The 22663-nt window shown below is 42.2% G+C and overlaps 1 protein-coding gene across 3 annotated transcripts; it reads left to right on the top strand.

Moving 5' to 3' along the window:
* The first annotated feature begins 9 nt into the window (after positions 1-9).
* On the top strand, positions 10-22149 carry LOC129707451 (E3 ubiquitin-protein ligase RNF114-like). 3 transcript variants are annotated; one of them, XR_008725189.1, is made up of 8 exons: positions 10-155; positions 5223-5407; positions 11433-11583; positions 12284-12390; positions 14742-14853; positions 19791-19898; positions 20408-20510; positions 21729-22149. XR_008725189.1 is itself a non-coding variant. In XM_055652486.1 (7 exons), exons 2-7 carry the CDS (start codon positions 5280-5282, stop codon positions 21798-21800), a joined length of 678 nt encoding a protein of 225 aa, XP_055508461.1. In that variant the 5' UTR covers positions 12-155; positions 5223-5279; the 3' UTR covers positions 21801-22149. The 3 variants fall into 3 exon arrangements, 2 of the variants coding, with proteins under 2 accessions (XP_055508461.1, XP_055508462.1); XM_055652486.1 differs by lacking the exon at positions 20408-20510 and having other exon boundaries at positions 12-155; XM_055652487.1 differs by lacking the exons at positions 10-155; positions 20408-20510 and adding an exon at positions 4450-5118.
* Positions 22150-22663: the final 514 nt, after the last annotated feature.

Below are 22663 nucleotides of genomic sequence, written 5' to 3'. Positions count from 1 at the left end.
CCTGCGCGAGGGTGCCGTCACCTCACGCACACACACACTCCGGCCGGTGCGCCTGCGTAGGGAGCCGTCAGCGGACGTCAGAGAGGGGACGCTGCGCCTGCGCACTTCGTTGGCCGGCGACCACTGGAGCTGGGATCTGACGCGTTCTGTCACCGGTGAGTTTAGTTGGCCTGACGGAGGCTCCAATGTATTAATTTTATTTCACTGCACAATCTGCAACTCTTTCCGTCCGCAACCAGCAGATAGCATGTGATTAAAAAAACCCCAATTAATTTGAACAAGCTGGATGCCCTACTCCAAACAAATAGCAGGGCAAACTGTTCAACAAAATACCCTTTTCCCCTAAAATATATATATATTATTAATCTAATGTGCAGTAAATACAATAGGAGATGTAATTATCTTCATTCACTGTAGCGAGCAATGTGCAGTAAATCAAATAAGACATGCCTTTAGTTTTGTTATTATTGTCACGTATACCAAGGTAGAGTGAAAGGCTTTTGGTTGCTTTATCTTTATTCACTGTAGCAAACAATTGTAACATTTCTTTACAATCTATCAATGTCACAGTTTTTTTCCCCTTAAAACATTGCATAAATGAAACATTTGGTTGCCTTTTCCAAGGGGCACGACTTCTCTTGTCCAGTTGCAGTAGGATCAGAGAATCAAGGGCGTTTAATTGACAATGGTATACTGAAATTCTTACATGGAGCAGCGTAACAGGCCTGTAAAAACATTATACAGAAACAAGGAACTGCAGTTGCTGGGTAATACACAAAAGGAATCAGAGTGCTGGAGTATTGGTGACAAAACGGAATATTTTGAAACTTTGTTGGTGCCTTATTTGTGCCGACTCTTTGTACGGGGAGAAGGCAGGAGAATGGGGTTAGGAGGGAGAGATCGATCAGCGATGATTGAATGGCGGAGTAGACTTGATGGGCTGAATGGCCGAATTCTGCTCCTATCACATGAATTTATGAACATACCTGTGCATGGAAATCAAAGAATATCACTGTGACATGTCACATGTGATAATGAAACATCATTCAGTAACTCAGCAAGTCAGGCAGCATTTCTGGAGAAAATGGATAGGTGACATTTTGGATCAAGACCTTTCTGACTGATTGCAGGGGGGTTGAGAAGAAAGCTGGATGAGGGGAGAGGCAGGACAAAATGTTGCCAGTAATGGATCATTGTGGGCTCCATCTTTCCTTGATCATTGTTGCTGGCTTTGATTTGTCCTTTTGCATTCATCCCATTCTTTCATTCATTAGTTCTATGTACCTTTTCATATCTCTCGTTTCCCTCCCCGATTCTCAATCTGAAGAAGGGTCTCGACCCGAAAAGTCACCTATTCCTTTTCTCCATTGATGCTGCATGACCCGCTGAGTTACTTCAGCTGTTTGGTCTATCTTTGGTGACAGGTAATAGGTGGGTTGACAGGCAGATGGTTGGGAGCCCAGAGAAGAGAGCAGAAGGTGGGAGACAGGATTGAAGAGTTGCGAATTGATGCATCTGCTTAAAGAGCCCTTCTCACCAACCAAGCTTTTAAAATTCTGTTTATGAGGCATTCTGCAAAATGATTTTGACTATCTACTTAGGGAACCATTCCACAACATGCTCTATCTTCTCTGGCAGGATTTCCGGGTCCTTCTATATGCCAAAGAACAAGAATGCCTAGAATGCCTATGCCTAGAATAGAAAGCGTCATCTTGGGTGCAGATGGTAAATATGGGGGAATTGAGAGTAGAGGATAGCATCTTTCCAAGAGGCAAGGTGGGAGGAGGAGTAGGCCAGATAACTGTGGGAGTTGGTAGGTTTGTAGTAGATGCCAGTCGATATTCTGTCCCCTGTGATGGAGACCGAGAAAGGGAAGAGAGGCGTCAGAGATAGATGAGAGCTATGTTGGATATGTCTTTACTGCTTTTCTTTACATATCTGTGCACCATGTATTGATGGATGCAATCAATTTTGGAACTCCAACTGTAATGGAGCATGGTTTGCATGACTGCTGTAGTGCAGGAGCAGGGTATGATCCACGCACGTGGCATAAGCAGCAATACTGAGAGCACTTCATAATTGAAGATTGTCATCGAGAAAAAGCAATGTTCTCACGTTCCAACTTCAGCTTCAACTTGACTAACCAATTCTTGTTGCAATGCATAGCTCAGTGGAACCAGATTACGCAACATCTTCCAATAATTGGACTTGATGGTGGAGGGAACAGATAAACTGTGGGACCATTTGCCAAAGAACTTGGGCTTGATTTCGCTGAATTTGACTGGCTTTTGGGGCCTGTTCAAACTGGTTGAAGCTGCTTTTTAATGTGTGTCGACTGAACAGAAGACAGCAGTTTGCCCATATACAGGGAGGGATTGTCTTGCGTGCACTGATTTTGAAAGCCCATTTTGAAGAGAATGCCGTGTGATATTCTGTTGAAGACTTTCTCCTGGTTCAAGTTGACCAAGCAAGTGTCTACCCTGCATCCCACATCTCGGTGACTGGATCCCGTAACAGCACAAGAAATCTTATTGCTAGATGTTTAAATATGTACGATTCTTTGTTACGTCTTCTCTATCAATCTCATAAGTTCATAACTTATAGGAGGAGAATTAGGCCATTCGGCCCATCAAGTCTACTCCGCCATTCAATCATGGCTGATCTATATTTCCCTCGTATCTCCACTCTCCTGCCTTCCCCCATAACCCCTGACACCCAATCTATTTCTTGCTCTGTTATATCCAATTGAATTTAGTTTAGAGATACAGCATGGAAACAAGCTTTCCGGCCCACCAAGTCCACACCGACCATCAATCACCCGTTCGCACCAATTCTATGTTATCCTGCTTTCTCGTCCACTCCCTGCACACTAGAGGCAATTTTGCCAAGGCTAATTAACCTACAAACTTGTTTGTCTTTGTGATGTGGGAGGAAACCGGAAGAAAGCGACAGGTTCACAAGAACAACATGCAAACTCCACGGAGACAGCACCCGAGGTGAATCTGGGTCTCTGACGCTGAGAGGCAGCAGCTCTACCAGCTGCACCACCGTGACGTCTATCTGCCACCTCGTTTTTTTTAAATGTCAATTCTTCAAAGCATTCACTTAGAATTTTGCACATCTATTGTCTCCTACCTCCCCATTCAAGCAAGCGTTTTAGCCCCTGATGGGTAATATCTCTTTAAATCTTATCGTTCCTATTATGCATTTATGAACCATCTTGATATTTTTCAAGAATTCACCTTTAATACTTTCTCACAACATTCACATTTACTGTAAAACAACCTTAATTATATAGAACAAATGGACATATTGCGTTGTCATTATTTTTTGCAAATTTACGAGCGTCTACTATCATTACATCGTGAAATTGAGAGCAACATTTTTAGCCGATTCATAAGTTAACCTAAATATGCCAAAGTTGTTGTAATTTACATTCTCCAGTAGCTGTGTTGTAGTTGCCCAACATAAATAATCAGAGTCCAAGAGCCATACAGTATGGAAACAGCCCCTTCCGTCTGAATTAAAAATATTTTCCATTTGAAAATATTTTAAATTTCCCTTCCCTCCCACACCACCCCTTCCCCGGGCACTTTCCCTTGCAACCACAAGAGATGCTACACTTGTCGCTTTACCTCCCCCCTCGACTCCATTCAAGGACCCAAGCAGTCGTTCCAGGTGCGACAGAGGTTCACCTGCATCTCCTCCAACCTCATCTATTGCATCCGCTGTTCTAGATGTCAGCTGATCTACATCGGTGAGACCTAGCGTAGACTTGGCGATCGTTTTGCCGAACACCTCCGCTCGGTCCGCATTAACCAACCTGACCTTCCGGTGGCTCAGCACTTCAACTCCCACTCCCATTCCGTATCCGACCTCTCTGTCCTGGGCCTCCTCCATGGCCAGAGTGAGCAACACCGGAAATTGGAGGAACAGCACCTCATATTCCACTTGGGGAGTCTGCATCCTGGTGGCATGAACATTGAATTCTCCCAATTCTGTTAGCCCTTGCTGTCTCCTCCCCTTCCTACCTCTCTCTCCCTCAGCCCTCGGGATCCTCCTCGTCCTGTTTCCTTTCTTCTCCCCGCCTCTCCCCACCCCCCTTCAGTCTGAAGAAGGGTTTCGGCCCGAAACGTTGCCTATCTCCTTCGCTCCATAGATGCTGCTGCACCCGCTGAGTTTCTCCAGCATTTTTGTGTACCTTATATTATTTTAAAGTTCATTCCATCTAGCTTCTACTTTTATCATAAATTCCAATCTTCATTTTTCACTGTGAAACTTGATTGAATCATTGGGTAAGGATTCTTTCTGATATTGGCCGATTTTCCGTGTTTTTGACCATCTTAAAGGCAGCAAAATTGCTGAATGCCGGGGATCCCCTAAGACTAACCAAAAATAGAAATTACCCAGTAGATGCAATTGCTGGGATAATTCAAATGACGCTGTTGCTCCGAAGATGGCATTGGCTGATCTTATTGCCATGCCAAACCTTAGCCTATAGAACACCCAACGCAAGTCAGAGGGACGGGGCCGCTAACATCTAATAATCTCACAGCCAAAGTCTGCTTCGTGCTTCACCTACAAACTTGAACAGGGGCTGGAATTCACTTGCGATTTATATCCGTGACGTACATCAAAAGGCCGCCGGCTGTAAAGCGTGCAACAAAATCATATTTCACAAACAGGCTTCCAGATTGCTTCTAATGAAACACCTCGTAGGGTCCAGGTTGCGTTTTACGAAACGCCGCATTGATTTCTTGAATAGAAATAGCAAATACTCTGCAGTTTAGGTCGCATCTGTGGGAAAAGAAACAGTTCACGTTTCAAATCCAGCATTTTCTGCTTTTGTTTTTAGATTTCCAACATTTGCAGTATTGAAAAAATTCTTTCTTTGCCGTGGTTATAGACGATGTAAACCAGCATCTGCAGTTCCTTCTCTCCAGAGATGCTGCCTGGCCCGCTGCATCTGTTTTGTGTCCGTCCGCATGCAGTTTCATTGTGTCTTCCTAAAAACGATGTCAGTTGCAATCGGGAAAGGAAGCATAAGTTCCCCCTTTAAATTGATACAGGAAATAAATACAGAAGACGTCTGTCCCCAGGGACTGCAGGAATTATCATGTAAGAAAGCCCGTGAGCGGCTGGAGCAGCCGTGACCAGCGTTGTCCCCTCCAGCTCGGCCGGTTGCAATGTTCAGTGTTGTTTCTCTACCTCATGTGTTGCAGATCAGCTCCGCCTCCATTTGACGTTTGCCATTTGCGGAAACAGAGGCAGCAGCAGAAATGGCGATGAACTTCGAGGAGGACACCTCACGACGTAAAGATACAGTAGTGGATGACAAAGAAGCTTTAACCTGCGCCGTTTGCTTAGAAATCTACGAAAATCCAATGCGCATCGAATGTAACCATGTGTAAGAAACAATATTTGCGTTGTTTTTTTTTTAATTTTGGGTTAACTACGTCAGGATGCGTAGCCGGATTTGGAGGTCTGTTTAAAAAAACTTGCCGAATTGTATTTATTATCGAGAAAATTCACATGACAGACCATCGGCTTCTAGTAAAAGTAAATATGATATTAATTGCGCCGCAGTGAATGCGCTAATAATTGCAGTGTCGGTTTCATGACCTGTTGGGTTTACAAACGATATGGGATCTGTATCTGCATTTTTTTTAATGGTTTCTATTCTGCAATTCATACGATGACATTGTGGTCACTGGATTACTAAATAGATAAAATGCACTGCAACCTGATCAATCAACTTGTGCATTTTGGTCGAGGCGGATAAGAAACTATCATGGAGCACTTAATTCGCCTTTTCTTTTTAGCACCGGTCTTGCCAAAAACTGCCGACGAACATTTTCATTATTTACTGTATTTGATAAGGTTATATGTGTGATTTGAATTTATGAGGTTTTATTTTTTTTTTTGTTAGTTCAGTTCCGGATTGTTTTGTGCTATTTTTTGGACAAAATCTGATATATTTTTAGTTATTTGAAAAGGCTTTCACTTTCTATATTGGACCTAAACTGGCAATGATAAGAATGGGTGGAGTTATGCCGGATGCATCTTACTATTTGTAAATGACCATGTTATTCCCTAGGTAGACAGAAATGCTGGAGAAACTCCGCGAATGAGGCAGCATCTATGGAGCGAAGGAATAGGTGACGTTTAGTGTCGAGACCCTTCTTCAGACTGATGTGGAGGTTGGGGGGAGAAGAAAGGAAGAGGCAGAGACAGTGGGCTGTGGGAGAGCTGCGAAGGGGAGGGGAAGGAGGGAGAAAGCAAGGACTACCTGAAATTGGAGGTCAATTGGAGAACTAAACTCGCTTGATTGAAAGATGCAGTATTGAAACGGGCCTTTCATCAAGTGGATTGACAGATCTCATATGGTATGCTTAAGATAGACACAAAATGCTGGAGTAACTCAGCAGGATGGAGCATCTCTGGATAGAAGGAAGGGTGATGTTTCGGGTCGAGACCTTGCCTTCATTGCAAGGGACATTGAATATAAGAGTCAGGAAGTCTTGATGCTGATCTATAGGACTTTGGTTAGGCTGCATTTGGAGTATTGTGTGCAGTTCTGGTCACCCCATTACTGGAAATAAGTGGAAGCTGAGGCAGTCAGTTTCCTGGATTAGAGGGATTCGGCTACAGGGAAAGGTTGGACAGATTTGGATTGTTTTGTCTGGTATGTCGGAGGTTGAGGGAAGACTTGATAGAAGTGTATAGAATTATGAGAGGCATAGTAGATAGGTTAGGCAGTCGGAGCCTTTTACCCAGGGGTAGAAGTCAAGTCAAGTCAAGTCAAGTTTATTTGTCACATACACATACGAGATGTGCAGTGAAATGAAAGTGGCAATGCTCGCGGAACAACAAAACAACCAAACAAGTTATAAACACAATCATAACACACATATTATTTTACATAATAAATAATAGAAGGAAAAACGTTCTGTACAGTTAGTCCCTGGTGAGAAAGGCGTTTACAGTCCGAATTGCCTCTGGGAAGAAACTCCTTCTCAACCTCTCCGTTCTCACTGCGTGGCAACGGAGGCGTTTGCCTGACCGTAGCGGCTGGAACAGTCCGTAGCAGGGGTGGAAGAGGTCTCTCATGATTTTGTTTGCTCTGGAGTTGCACCTCCTGTTGTATAGTTCCTGCAGGGGGGTGAGTGAAGTTCCCATAGTGCGTTCGGCCGAACGCACTACTCTCTGCAGAGCCTTCTTGTCCTTGGCAGAGCAATTCCCGAACCAGATGGTAATGTTCCCGGACAAGATGCTTTCCACCGCCGCTGCGTAGAAGCACTGGAGGATCCTCGGAGACACTCTGAATTTCCTCAATTGCCTGAGGTGGTAAAGGCGCTGCCTTGCCTTACTCACCAGTGCTGAGGCGTGTGATGACCATGTCATATCCTCAGAGATGTGGACTCCCAGATATTTAAAACAGTTCACCCTATCCACAGGATCCCCATTTATACTCAATGGAGTGTACGTCCTCGGATGATGTGCCCTCCTAAAGTCCACGATCAGCTCCTTCGTTTTTTTTGATGTTCAAGAGGAGGCTGTTCTCCTGGCACCAGAGTGCTAGATCAGCCACCTCCTCCCGGTAGGCCTTCTCATCATTGTCTGAGATCAGGCCCACCACCACAGTGTCATCAGCAAACTTAATTATTGAATTGGAGCTGAACCTAGCCACACAGTCATGTGTGTACAGGGAGTACAATAGGGGGCTGAGGACGCAACCCTGGGGCGATCCTGTGCTCAGGGTGAGGGACTTTGATGTATTCCCTCCCATCTTGACTACCTGGGGCCTGGCGGTGAGAAAGTCCAGGACCCAGGCACACAGGGAGGTGTTGAGCCCCAATTCCAGTAGCTTCCCGGCCAGTCTGGTGGGGACTATCGTGTCCAATGTCCAACCCTAGACGGCATAGCTATAAGGTGAGAGGGGGAAAGTTTAATGGAGGTGTGCGGGACAAGTTTCTTTACAGAGAGTAAGTGGGGGCCTGGATCACATTGCCAGTGGCTCCAGTGGAGGCAGTTACGATAGTTAAGAGGCTTTAATATTTAAGAGGCTTTTAGATAGGCACACAGGCTGGAAATGGAGGGAAATGGACCATGTACAGGCAGATGAAATCAGTTTAATTTGGCATTATGTTCAGCACAGACTTTGTGGGCCGAAGAGCCTGTTCCTGTGCTGTTCTGTTCTATGTGTTTAAGAAGGAACTGCAGATGCTGGAAAATCGAAGGTACACAAAAAAGCTGGAGAAACTCAGCAGGTGCAGCTGCATCTATGGAGCGAAGGAAATAGGCAACGTTTCGGGCCGAAACGTTGCCTATTTCCTTCGCTCCATAGATGCTGCTGCACCCGCTGAGTTTCTCCAGCTTTTTTGTGTACCTGTGCTGTTCTATGTTCAATGTCACTCAGTATATCCCAGATATGCAGCAAGTCAGCACAACTCCAAGACTTATATTTGTGAGAATGCCACATCAGTATGACTTGGCCCAATAAAACGTAAACAATCAAAGTTATCAATGCCACCCATGCCTTTCCTATTCTGGGTGTTCCCCTACTACCACCCCTCCCTAACAATTGACACCCTACCGCTTCACTGAATAATGTATTTGATTACCCGTCCAAATACATTTGACAAAGTAGTTCATGCACAATGTGCGTTTTGCAAATTCCATTCTGAAAGCGATGTTTTTTAAAGATCCGTGGCCACAGGTACATAGTTCCCCCAAAATGGTGCCAGAGGTAGACAGTGTAGTGAAGAAAGCGTTTGGCACGCTCGCCTTCATTGGCCAGAGAACTGAGTACAGGATTTTTGGAGGTTGTGTAACAACTGTAGAAGTCATTGTATGCCCACAGTGTTTGTAGTTGTGGTTGACCAGCTATACAAAGAGCGTAATTTGCTGGAAATGGGACAAAAGTGATTCACAAGGACCTTACTGGGAGTGGAGAGATTGAGTTACAAGGAGAGGCAAGATACGCTGGAACTATTTTCCCTGCAGCATAGGTGGTTAAGGAGTGACCTTGCACAAGTACATACAATCCTGGGGGCTATAATAAGGTAAAAGTGAATGGTCAAATTATTTTTCATTCATTAAAAGATTTCAAATGGACACAGAGGGACAGGTTTTTCACACAGAGGGTGGTGGGTATGAGGAATTTTCTGCTAGAGGAAGCTATGGAGGTTGGTACAAATACAGTGTTTAAAAGACGGTTAGACTGATACTGTATATGCATAAGAAAGGACTAGAGAGACATGGACCAAACACAAGCAAATGGGACCAGCTTAGATAGACATCATGGTCAGCATGGAGGAGTTGGGCCGATGGGCCTGGATCCAAGTGTATAACTGTATGATAAAGTGCTTTGTTGACATTGTAAAATATATTGCCACAGAGATTTACTGGTGTATATAAAAAAAAAGCATATATTTCACGTTATTATAGATGAAAACCAAAACGTCAAACCATGGGTATAAATAAACTCCACAATCTAAAAATCTGTATTTAATTTTCCCACAGACTCTCTGATCCTCGTGATTATTCATTCTCCTTAATACTATTAAGGAAACTGGCAAGACAGTCCTTGAATGATTTCCCCATAGATGCTTTTTTCCACCATAACGCTTACCTTGATATTTTTGTTAAAGGTGCAAACTGTAAACATTACTGTTGTTATTCTTAAACTATTGCATCACAAATACATCAGTTTTATTTCATAACATTAATATGAATCTGATCTTTCCAGGGCCTACAGATGTCACGGGACTCATCATTGTGATATCAATTCTTTCTATCCACACACAGGCTAAAATACTGTGACCATTGTAAAATTAATTTACACTTTATTGTCAGTTCCTGTTTTTTTTAAACAAGTTCCATTTTTGATGGTTGTCTCATGAGTGTTTAATTTCCCCTGACTTATCCAGTAGTAACTCTTGCACAAGCACTTCTTCCTACACTTCCTATCTTTCTCTCGTCACCACAGTTTCCGAAAGCAATCCTGCGTGATATTCTCACATCTCCTGGCACTTCATTCCTGTATCCCATCACTCATTTCCTAGTTTCTTACTCTCTCAATCTCCTCAATCTTCAATGTAAATCTCAATCCAGCCATCATCTTCATCTCCGCTCTCCTCACTAATCCTTTCCTTTCATCTTTCTTTCCATGTTAGGGATTTGAAAGTACCAGTGTTTACCTCATATCTTGCAGCGATGCCCCCCCCCCGGGCTCTGGATTGAAGCCGCTAATCACGCAGTAATTTGGCTGGGCTTCCAAGTGCTAAAGAGGTCCCGCAAGGTCCAGAGAGCTGCCGAGGCCCGCCGCCCGTTCACAGTCGGCCCGGTCTGCACCGCTCGCTTGCCGACTTCTAGTCTGCCCGCTCCCTCTCTCCCACCCTCCTTTTTATTAATATAATATCAAGGGGGTGGTTAATGTGTGTGTGTGTTGGGGGTGGTTCGTATGTGTGGGAGGGGGGTGGTTAGTGTGTGTGATGCCGCAGACCCCCCCCCCCCCCCACACACCGCGTGTTATTAGTAACTATTAACACAAAGACATCTATATAATTAAAAGTCTAAACTTGACCACTTCCTGTTTGCACTGTATATTGATTTTAGAAAAAACGCGACCACTTGCGGCTGTAACATTTGGCCACTTTACTCAGAGTCCCCCTCCAGCTGTCAGAGCCAGAGGATTTTTCCCATCGATGAAAAATAAAAGACTTATTAATGTTTTAAAAATGTGTAGATTCTCTCTCCTGTCAATCACGCCACAAAGGCCATGCCCCTTCCTGTGGGAGGGGGAGGAGCTATAAAACCCGGAAGTGAGGGCGTGGCTCAGTCTACAAGATGGGGGAGGGAGAGGGTCACGACTCTCAGTATGAGCTGGAAATCTACAGAACACTGAGAATACTGACCTGTGAGTGCCCTTTATGTGTTTTTAAACTGTGCCTTTTGCAACTGTAAAAAAAGATGAAAATGTCTAAAATTGAGTGTCCACGCTCTTCCCCATCTCTCTCACACACTCACCTGTTTTCAGCAGAATTTCTGGCAGTTTCTGAGCTGCCAGCCTGCCAGGCTTGAGTTACTGAGCTGCCTGGCCTGAGTGACTGAGCTGCCAGCCCAAAAATCCATTCGGCCTACAATGTCCATACTAGCCCTCTGGAAACCAGCCCACAACACCCATGCTAGCACTCCAGACCCCACCCCCCACCACACTGGCCAGCAATCTTGGAATTGGTCGAGAGGTGGAATATTGTGTTGGGGGACCAGTCCTCCCGTGTGAAGCTGGGCCCACTTAGTCTAGTTTAACTTATATTCTTCTGTTTTTTTCCATTTTTTAATACTTCTTGGTGCCATTATTGAAGAACTGATTTTAATCTTGCATCAACTTTTAAACTGAAATACAATTTCAACTTGTTTTTGAATAGATTTTGCAGTAGCTGCTTGTTTGCACTACAGAAGCCAAAAAAGCCAATTTGTGCTGTATGTCGCTTTCCTCTGAAGGGTGTAACGAGAGCTTTGGAAATTGAGAGAAAATTAGAAATAACTCCTACAAGCTGCAATGGTTGTGGAACGCAGGTCAGTGGTGACTGCATGGGGGGGTATAAAGAGAAATACTGAATGATTTGATGGTTCTAGTGCACTTTATTGACCTTTGTATGTAACTGTTATGAAGTAAATCTGTATTTGAGTGGATTACGAGATGATTATTAACTATTTTGAATCCAGGATATACTTTCTTTCTCAGCTTAAAGCCGGGGCAGAATTAACAAAGAGCTCGATTTTATTGGGATTTATTTTGTGCAGAGCAGCCCATAACACATGTATCTGAACCCCTCCAATCATTGTATCTCAGAAAGGGTAGCAGCAACCTCTGGAGCTAGCAGATTAAAAAGCAAGGTTGGTGTCTTCTTAAAAGGGTTAGCAAACCTCATAGTTTAGATTTCTGGATACTAGCTTCATCATCCCAAGCTTCAAGCCTGGCTGCAGAAATGCAGATCTGCTTAAATCAGGTGAAGGGTGTCTCAAACTTCAGTGTAGCCATTAAAATGGTTGCACAACCAGTGATAATTGTGCTTGTATTTGCTATAAATTCTCATTTATTATTAGCTTGCAATTTAGCTTTGCAAATAGTGAAAGGTGTGGAACAAAAGTGCTTAAGCAGCAGGATACGTCAGCATGAAAGTAATGCAATTCTTACATGAATTTTGCTGAGTCCAGGTGTTTCACTGTAATTGTTTTTCAATTATTAATATTATAATTTTCCAATTTGATTCAGGTTTATATGAATAAGCTACGGACCCATAACGCAACATGTCCAAAATATCAAGAGTTTATCTCTGAGGGGGTGAAAGCTTCAATGAAGGATCAGCATCCCAGCCTTAGGTCAGTTTTATTTAGGTATTATCCTTTTAAATCACAATTATTAAACTATAATTTAGTTATTCTTAGATCCTGATTTGTTATTTCAGAAATAATATTCTAATGCAGTCCTTATCAGACTGAATTTTACATTTGCTACCTGTTTTTTTTTCCCCAGTGGCCCAAAATCTAGATCTGCCTCTCTAACGCGGTAATTGTCCTTGCACTTTTTAATGGATTTGCAGTTAATTCTATACTATGGCCTTAGGATTTCAGCCAATTTTGTCCATGCTGACCATTTCAGCCTAGTCCCATTTACCTGCATTTGGCCCATATCACTCTAAACCTTTCTTATCCTTCTGAAATTCAGAATTGTATCTGCTTCCTCTGGCAGTGTGATCTAGATACAAATTACCCTCTGAGTGACAATAGACAATAGAAATAGGTGCAGCAGTAGGCCTTCGAGCCAGCACCGCCATTCAATGTGATCATGGCTGATCATCCCCAATCAATATTCAAGAAGGAACTGAAGATGCTGGAAAATCGAAGGTACACAAAAATGCTGGTGAAACTCAGCGGGTGCAGCAGCATCTATGGAACGAAGGAAATAGGCAACGTTTCGGGCCGAACTCTGAGGCTCCATAGATGCTGCTGCACCCGCTGAGTTTCTCCAGCATTTTTGTGTATCCCCAATCAGTACCCCGTTCTTGCCTTCTCCCCATATCCCCTATCTTGAAAACGTGGCCCCTAGGATCCATCTTAAATCTCTCCCCTCTAACCTGCAGCCTATCTATTCTCTCTAGTTTACGGGTCCTCTACCCAGTAGTAAAAGACTGAACGTTCACGTTTTCATTGCCCCTGATGATTTTGCATTCTTCAGTAAGGTCACCCTTCAGTCTCCTACGCTCCAAAGAAAAATAAGTTCCAGCCTCTCCCTTTAACTCAAGCCCGCAAGTCCCGGTAACATCCTGGTGAATCTCTTCTGCACCCTTTCCAACTTAATGACATCCTTTCTATAGCTGGGCAACCCAAACTATGCATGTTATTCCAAGTGTGGTCTCACCAGCATCCTGCACAGCTGTAGCATTATGGCCCAACGTTTATACTCAATATATAATTTAAATAACACCTACCCAAAATAGGTTCCATAACAATTTACAGGGCAGGTACTTACTTACACAGGCAACTTCTCTTTAATCAAATCAGATTTAGCTTGTCATGAAATCATGAACTTTATAAGGGGCCTGCATCTACTGTAGGCTCCAGGAAAGGTAGAAAGCATGGGCTGAAGAAGGGTCTCGACCCGAAACGTCACCCACTCCTTCTCTCCAGAGATGCTGCCTGTCCAACGGAGTTGCACCAGCATTTTGTGTCTATCTTTAGAAAGCATAGAAGTTCCATCCAAGCCTGCATGGAATGCCGCTGCACATAACTGGTACCTCCATGGACTATTGTGTCAGATGCATAGAGGAAACAAACATCGCAGACCTCTATCACTACAGCAAGTAACCTTTACTTTAAGCACAGGTTTTTCATATAAATTGCATTGTGTAGCCCACATGAACATTGATAATGCTTGGGCCACACAGGGTTGTTGAGGATGGAGCATTGTTGTGAAACACAAAGTGCGATTCAATTGAACTGGAGATGATGCCATGGCAAAAAACTAAGATTTTATTAAATGCATAGAGCACATGAGGAATTAGTTAAATATGAAATATGTTTATAATAAACAAAAACTAGGCAGAGTTGAATTGGAGCCAAGTCCATCCATTTTGTTTTTTATTTGAATTCCAGGAATTTACTTTACAGCAGGGATCAGTCAGTGATTGTTAAATAACGTAGAACGATTACCTCACTGCCTGACCCACCCTACACGCCATGAACATTTGTAGCATCCCAATAACTACCTCACTTAGTGTCACTTGCTGGACAAACTACAAATGAAAAGCAACCTTTTTCTTTCGACTTTAGAGATACAGCACTGAAACTGGCCCTTCGGCCCGCCAAGTACACATCAACCAGCGATCCTCCTGTACACTAACACTATGCTACATACTAGGGACAATTTACAATTTTTACCCAAGCCAATTAACCTACAAACTTGTACATCTTTTTGGAGTAAACCGGAGCACCCGGAGAAAACCCATGTGGTCACAGGGCCAACGTACAAACTCTGTACAGACAGCATCCGTAGTCAGGATCGAACCTGGGTCTCTAGCGCTGTAAGGCAGCAACTCCACCACAATGCCACCCCTGAATTTACTTCAGGTGCATTATGCCTCTATTCTGTCAAATGATTTTACAAAATATTATTTTCGAGATACATTCCCTCAAAATTAAAACAAATGTTATATTTTGTCTTTTTTTTGTAGCATGCCCAATCGTTTTACTTTTACTTGCCCATTCTGCAACGCAAAAAACCTGGACCAAGATGGCTTGGTTGAGCATTGTATTTCAAGTCATTCTGGAGAATACGCAAAAAAGGTAAGATTTAACAAAGATACCAATGTTGAGTAAGTTTGGACAAATACTTTACTGGGATACCATTCCTCTTCCCCAAAACACCAATTTATTGCTGGTCATATAGTGTAATTGTCATGCATAAATGTAACATGAAAATATCCTTAGCTTGCAGTGTGTGGTGATATATTTGTGGTGATATATTTGTCCCCCAAGTCACTGTGATATGATAAAGTATGTTTAAATGTGCTTATTTAGTCATTGTTAATTGAGTTCAAATTGTAAAATTGAATTAATGTTAAATTCTAATTGATTCAGTTAATGTTGGGGACTTTTTTGTCAGCTGACAATCATTTCACTCAAAATCCTTTAGAGTTAAGAATACCCGAAACATCTCCAGAGATGCTGACTGACCTGTTCGAGTTACCCCAGCACTTTATGACCTTTTGCTTAAGAATATCTTTCCGGTTCTTGAACTGCCAGCTGAAGATAGAGTATATTATTATACTTTTTTTTTCGATCCATGATCACCAAATACATTTTTCCACTGGGAACATAAGAGGAGATTTAATCTATTTCATGCATTTATTTAATGCTGAATTTGACTCAATCCAAATGTTATGGAATCCAACAGGGAGAGGTTGGACAGATTTGGATTGTTTTTCAGGATTGCCAGAGGGTGCGGAGAAACCTGATAAGTATTAAGTTGTGAGAGGTGTTGATGGGGTAGATAGTCAGAACCTTTTTCCCAGGATGTAAATTTTAAACACTGGAGGGCATATAGCTCTAAGGTGAAAGTGGCAAAGTTTAAAGGACATTTGCAGGGCAAGTTTTGTATACGGAGCATGGTGAATATCTTGAATACAGAGCATTTTTATACGGATCATGGTGAAGCATGGAGCTTGCTGCTGGGGGTGATGGTGGAGGCAGATACCATAGTGGCATTTAAGAGAATTTTAGATACGCACTTGGATATGCAGGAAATAGAGGCACATGGATTATGTGCACAAGATAAGAGTTGGTTTCAGCATCATGTTCAGCACAGACGTTGTAGGCCAAAGGGCCTGTTCCAGTATTGTATTGTTCTTTGCTCTATGATACAATTTACTCGGGTTTTGAGGATTATGGAAACCTGGGGATACATGCGCTTGGGCAGCCTTCAACCCAGCAGCGTAATAGTTTGTTTTTTCTAATTTCAAGTAATCCCTGCCATCCCTCTATCTACCCCAGCCATCAATGGGCCATTAAGGGCTCCCACCCTTCCTTAGTCATCTGTGGCCGGTCCTGATTTGTTCTGACCTTTACCGACCTATAGTTCCTTCACCTCGACTTTCAGTCTGAAGAAAGGTTCCGACCCCAATCCTTTTTCTGCAGAGATGCTGCCTGACCCGCTAAGTTACTCCAGCACTTTGTGTCTATCTTTGGTATAAACCAGCATCTGCAGTTCCTTTCGATACATGTGCATATCCATGTATTTTATTGCAGAGGTTATTTAAAAGGCATATGGAATCGAGAATTTTTCGAGGGTTTCTCTTTTCCATGAAGCATGGAAATCATGAAAAACTGTAACAAAATACCAGTTTGGACCCAGCTGGAGTACTCTGTGCAATTTTTGCTCTTGGTAGAATAACAAGTCCTGAGAGGGATTGGAGAGGAAACCTACTGGACTGATGCCAGGGTCTAAGAAATGTCAGTTATGTGAAAAATAAATCTGAGTAACTGGGATTGTTTTCCTTAAAGCAGAAAAAAATGAGCAAAAAAATGATGGAATTCCATCAAAAATCTTCGGTTTTAAAAGAATAAAGAAGGGGAAACTATTCCGAGAGGCAGTGGGGCGATACTGTAAAACTCATCATTCATTTAATCAGCTCAAAAATGAAAGATAAAATGAAGGGGAGAAAGAAAGAGATTGCCCAACAGGTTGTTATGATCAAAACGTGATGGAAATAAACTCGACGTCAAATTTCAAAATGGATTAGCTTAGTGTTTGAGTGTAAAGATCCCTAGGTATGATGATAGACCAAGGGGTTCATATTAATGAGCTAGCCCTCTCGAAAATGTTGGCAGAGGACCGGGTGAATGGCAGATTACTGCACTGTTTTGCTGTATGAATTCACATTATGTAATCCGTTCGAAATTAGCGTTAGTCCCTTAAGGCTAAATTGTGCAATATCCTAACCCTTTCACTTAACAGATGGTAAACCTGAGGACTAGGAACAGTTCAGGACTCAGTAAAGGGACTGGTTAAGGGGGAGAAAATAGGATGAGCATTGAGTGACAAAAACAGGTAAATTTCCAATGGGGAACAATGAATGACAGACCAGTTAAACAAATACTTTTGTCTTCACAAAGGAGCATACAAATAATCTCCCTAAGATGTTGGGGAGCCCAGAGTCTAGTGAGAGTGAGAAACTAAAGAGAATCAATATTAATAAGGAAGTGGTGTTATATGTGGAATTAAAGGTAGAGAAATCTTAAGGACCCAATTGTTTAATCTCAGAATACTTAAGTATTTGGCCAAGACAATGGAAGAAGTGTTGGACCTTTTCCGGTGTTGTCTGGATCTGATTTTACTGAATGGGGGGTAACTAATGGACCCCATTATTTCATATAGGAGGGAAAATATATCAGTTATCCTAACATCAGTTGTGGGAAAACTGTCCAACACTATTATTAAAGATGCAACAACAGAGCAGTCAGAAAACAGTAACAGGATCAGTCAGTGTCAGCTTGAAACTGTGGTTTAAAATTTTACTGGAATACTTTGAGGATATAACTGGTGGAGAGATTGGGAAGAACCAGTGGACGTGGTGTATTCGGACTTTCAGAGGCTGTCAACGAGGCCCCACATAAGACATTAACATGCTAAGTTGAAGCGGCACAGTGGCACGATGGTAGAGTTGCTGCCTTACAGCACCTGAGACCCGGGTTCGATCCTGACTAAGGATGCTGCCTGTACGGAATTTGTACATTCTCTCTGTGACCATGTTAATTGGTTCGGAAATAAATTAAAAATTGTGAATTGTACCTAGCGTGTAGGATAGTGCTAGTGTAGGGGGTTACTGGTCAGCACGGACTCAGTGGGCTGTAGGGCCTGATTCTACGCTGTATCTCTAAACTAAACATGGGACTGGGGATAATTTATTAACGTGGATAGAGAACTAGTTGACTAAAGTGAAACATGCAGGAATAAACAGGTTCTTTTTTTTTTAAAAGGAAGCCAGTGACAAGTAGACTACCAGAAATGGCAGGGAGTGGACCCACTTTGTAACACTATATATAATTTCGCGGCAGAGGGCCTGAAAACATCGGGTTGGCTGAGGAGGCCACATATAGACCCCGACCTCGGGTGGACTATGAGGGGGAGAACTGGATATTTTTAGTGCCTTCCCTCACAGTGAATTCTGCTGTGGGGGACGTTTCTTGTTGATTTCTATAGTGTACTGTTCTGTGTCTTTTTTTCTTTTTCTTTTTTCTTTTGTATGGATTTATTGACATTTAATCTATAGTTTAATCAATCTCTGTAAAGCACTTTGGTTCAAAGTGATTTTGTTTAAAAGTGCTATATAAATAAATATTATTATTATTATTATTATTAATAATGGTTTAGGTGGGGAAATTAAATTTAATATTTATAAATTTGCTCATGTCACAAAGTGTCAGTAGGAGTGTGAGCTGTGAGGGAGAAGTCGAGATGTCCAGTCTGATTTGGACATGTTGAGCGAGTGGAAATCAGACACAGAACAATATATTACAAATAAAACAAAACGTACTTGTGCTATAACACCAGGTTAAGCGCTCAACTAAGAAAACCTAGCCCAAAGCCAAAGTACTATTTCAACTGATTATACAAACTTATGCTAAGGACAATAACTAACTCCATATGTAATAATCTGCTACCTACATGTTAACAAGCACATAAACTTGCATGTACATGATCAGTTTTTTTTATCATTGGAGACATCAAGTCCCATTAGTGGTGCTTCGTTGAGTTAGGCCCACGACACCTCGGGAAGGCTCCATAGTTAGTTCTGGTGACCCATAACCACCCCCCTCAATACCTGCTCTCACCACCTATGCTACCAGTATCTACTAAATAAAGGAAACTACAGTTGATGAATTCACTCAAACAAATGCTAAACACTCACATCCTGTCTTCCACTTATTCTAACCCATCATTAAACAGATTAGCGTCACTAATATCAACCTCACATAAAACTGGGACACACTTACACAGGATACACTTACAAAGAAATACAGATGCCACATGTTATACATTTCCTTTCTGCCCCCAACTGATACTGCTTCTTTACCAAATCCACCTACTGCCTTGCTCTGCTGCCTCTGATATCTCCTTTACGGCCTGACGCAAACTCTGTGAGAATGCCTAGCTCTCCAAATAGCGACGTGGTCGATTGCGCTATGAAACCTGTACAACCCACCTCTACTGGACATACTCTCGTTGGCCTTTATAGGGTGAAGAATTGAATACAGGTGGGTTTGTTACTGTCGTTGAACAAAAGGCATTGGTGATAACGCAACCTGTGTATTGTGTGCAGTTGACCATGGAAAGATGGAGCCCATAATGGCCCATTGTTGAGGAGTTCTGCGTGGTCCTCTCTCACTGCTCCCCCTCTGTGGTTGCTACTGCGCTCTACGACCACGTTTTAACCTGGACTTGGCAAAGGGCCATTATGGGCTTCACCCTTCCTTGGTCATCTGTTGCCGATCATCTGCCAATATACCAGCAGAGTACGTGTATCTCTGTGTATATCTAATTTTGCAGGAAACTGCTGTTAAGTGTATTGAACCCGATATTTTGTATGATGCACATTTTTGCATTGAACCTTTTGAAAAACAATTAAACAATTTTTGATGAGGTGTTACTCAAATAGGTTTGCATACAGCTCGTGTGATTTTGTTTTTTGAAGTTACCATTGCACTGTGTTTCTTCTCACCAGGTATGCCCAATCTGCTCCTCCATGCCATGGGGTGACTCAAGCTTCAGAAGTGCAGACTTGATACAACATTTGAAAATTCGTCATAAATTTTCATATGATACTTTTGTGGTACGTACTTTCTATTTTCAGGAAATTAGAGTGCAAATAAAATGAATAATAGAATAGAAAAAGCCCTCCTACAGAAGACCACGTCTACATGAACCTCAGCCTCCAACCCTGGTGAAATGTCGTAGAGATGAAGTTCCCTCAAACTGTTCCGGGTGCATCTGGGAAATTGGACATATTGGAGAAACTGTAACCTCCACTGGAAGATTGGAGGCTGGGAAGAAGGCAGGGAAGTGTTGAGATCTTTGAGATCACAGGATGTATTTGCGACGTTCCTTGTACTGAGGTTGCTAGTATCTATTTCTCGTAACCTAGGCTTGTTTTTCATTTGAAACCCATGCCACCAGGTTGCCAGGAATTCCACTTAAGAAAATTCCAATGTGCATTTGAGGCTGGAGGCATGGAAGTTCCTCTAGGAAATTTCAGGCTGTTCCCTTGAGTGGGGTAGGTGTGGAGTATTCTTTTTCCACAACCCCACAACTCTGCTCACTACAAGCTATGCTTCTTTACAGTTATGGGGTGCGACACTCCAGAATGCCATCTTTCAGATGAAATGTTAAACCGAGATTCTGCCTGCCTCTTCAATGCATATTCGAGATGCCATTCACCATTAAGGTAGCTTAGACATTGATATTCTGCCAGCATTTACCCCTACATCAGTAGCCTAAATCTGATCCAGTTATCTTGTTATACGTAGATTGTTCTCTGTATTCCTTCCAAAGTCATAATTACAATTGAGAAGTAATTAGAGAGAGACATGGAGTCGTACAGCATGGAAACATGCCCTTCGGCTCAACTTGCCCACGCCAACTAACATGCCCCATCTACTCTAGTCCTACCTGCCCACATTTGGACCATAACCCTCTAACCCAAACCTATCCTATCCATATCCCTGTGTAAATGTTTTTTAAACGTTGCGATGGTACCTGCAATTAATTATCGGGCATAAACTACTTGGTTTGCTTATGAATGGCATTGTTAAATGTAAGTTTATTTTTTAAGTTACTTCTTTAATTGGGTTTGGATTTCTGGCTTACCACAATGCACATCACATGCTGGATCTGTGCTTATAACCTCTCATTCCACAAATTCCAAATTTGGGATGTAATGTTAAAATTGTACAAGGCATTGGTGAGACCAAATCTGGAGTATGGTGTACAATTTTGGTCGCCCAATTATAGGAAGGATGTCAACAAAATAGAGAGAGTACAGAGGAGATTTACTAGAATGTTGCCTGGGTTTCAACAACTAAGTTACAGAGATAGGTTGAATAAGTTAGGTCTTTATTCTCTGGAGCGCAGAAGGTTAAGGGGGGACCTGATAGAGGTCTTTAAAATGATGAGAGGGATAGACAGAGTTGATGTGGACAAGCTTTTCCCTTTGAGAATAGGGAAGATTCAAACAAGAGGACATGACTTCAGAATTAAGGGACAGAAGTTTAGGGGTAATATGAGGGGGAACTTCTTTACGCAGAGAGTGGTGGCGGTGTGGAATGAGCTCCCAGTGGAAGTGGTGGAGGCAGGTTCATTAGTATCATTTAAAAATAAATTGGATAGGCATATGGATGAGAAGGGAATGGAGGGTTATGGTACGAGTGCAGGCAGGTGGGACTAAGGGGGAAAAAATTGTTCGGCATGGACTTGTAGGGCCGAGATGGCCTGTTTCCGTGCTGTAATTGTTATATGGTTATTTGCCATATAAACCTAACTGTGACTTATAAATGCCTCAAAGTTGAAACACACAGCTGTGTGATCTGTATTTCTCAATCAACATGCTCTAATATCCGAGTTGTTAAGCTAATTATAGTAAATAAATATACACTTTCTTTTATAGGATTATAATGTGGATGAAGATGAAATGCTTCAGGAAGCCATTGAACTTTCACTCCAAGATATGAGATATTAGGATATCAATTTTTTTCTCACATAAAATCAACAGCTGAAGTTCATTGTCTGAATACTGCTACTGTAGAGGTTTTATATGTGCTTAAATCTATCCTGTGCACTTTTGACGATTATTTAGTTACATATACACCGATAAGGAAAAACAAAGCATCATAAAACTAACATACTATGGTAATATTATGAAAACAATATCTATCTGAAGGTTATTACAGCACTTTAATCTTGATGTTTGGTAATGGGTATATTTACTTTTGATTAAATTCCAATTATACTTCCTTGTAATTTGTATTAATGGACAGCTTGAAATAGCTTTTGAAAAGATGAATAAAATATTAGTTGGATTTCAGGTACGCAATGATTTGGCTTCTTAATTTACTGCTAATGAAATGATATTCATCTGGTTTATATGTATGGAAGTTTCCCTTTCCCATGATTTCATCGGAATTACCATAAAAGAGGAAATACGTCCATCTCTGGGGCAATCTCAGCCTCCATAAGTGACAAGAATGTGTCGTTCAATCTTCTTGTACTGAACACGGCCATAGGAATAAACTGATAACTACCAGTCACCCAAACAAACCCTGCAGGTATTTATATATCGCACTTCATTTATACATCAAACTTCCTTCCTCCTATGCACATCTTACATCTGTCAGCACCATCCTTTATTCTCCGCATCCTCAAGTGATAATCTAATGTTTCCCTGAATTAATCTGCATCCATTTTCTCAAATACTCTTTTTAAGTACAGGTCCATCACCGATTTTCCGGCAACTGATAGTCCAGCGCCTCTTGTAATCTGGACAAAATCACAAGAGCAGACTTGAAACCCCCCTCCCCCCAAAAGTCACCCCTGAAAATGTGG

The sequence above is a fragment of the Leucoraja erinacea genome, chromosome 21 (genome assembly GCF_028641065.1).
Source record: "Leucoraja erinacea ecotype New England chromosome 21, Leri_hhj_1, whole genome shotgun sequence".
NCBI lineage: Eukaryota > Metazoa > Chordata > Chondrichthyes > Rajiformes > Rajidae > Leucoraja > Leucoraja erinaceus.
The sequence above is the reverse complement of the archived record's forward strand: the minus strand, read 5'-3'. Positions and strand labels throughout refer to the sequence as shown.

Bases quoted from the DNA above. Each gene is read 5' to 3' on its own strand.
- LOC129707451 (XM_055652486.1), top strand. From the start codon at position 5,280: ATGGCGATGAACTTCGAGGAGGACACCTCACGACGTAAAGATACAGTA. The intron at 12,391-14,741 runs GTCAGTTTTATT...TTTTTTTTGTAG, and splicing joins GATCAGCATCCCAGCCTTAG to CATGCCCAATCGTTTTACTT. The intron at 14,854-19,790 runs GTAAGATTTAAC...TCTTCTCACCAG, and splicing joins CTGGAGAATACGCAAAAAAG to GTATGCCCAATCTGCTCCTC.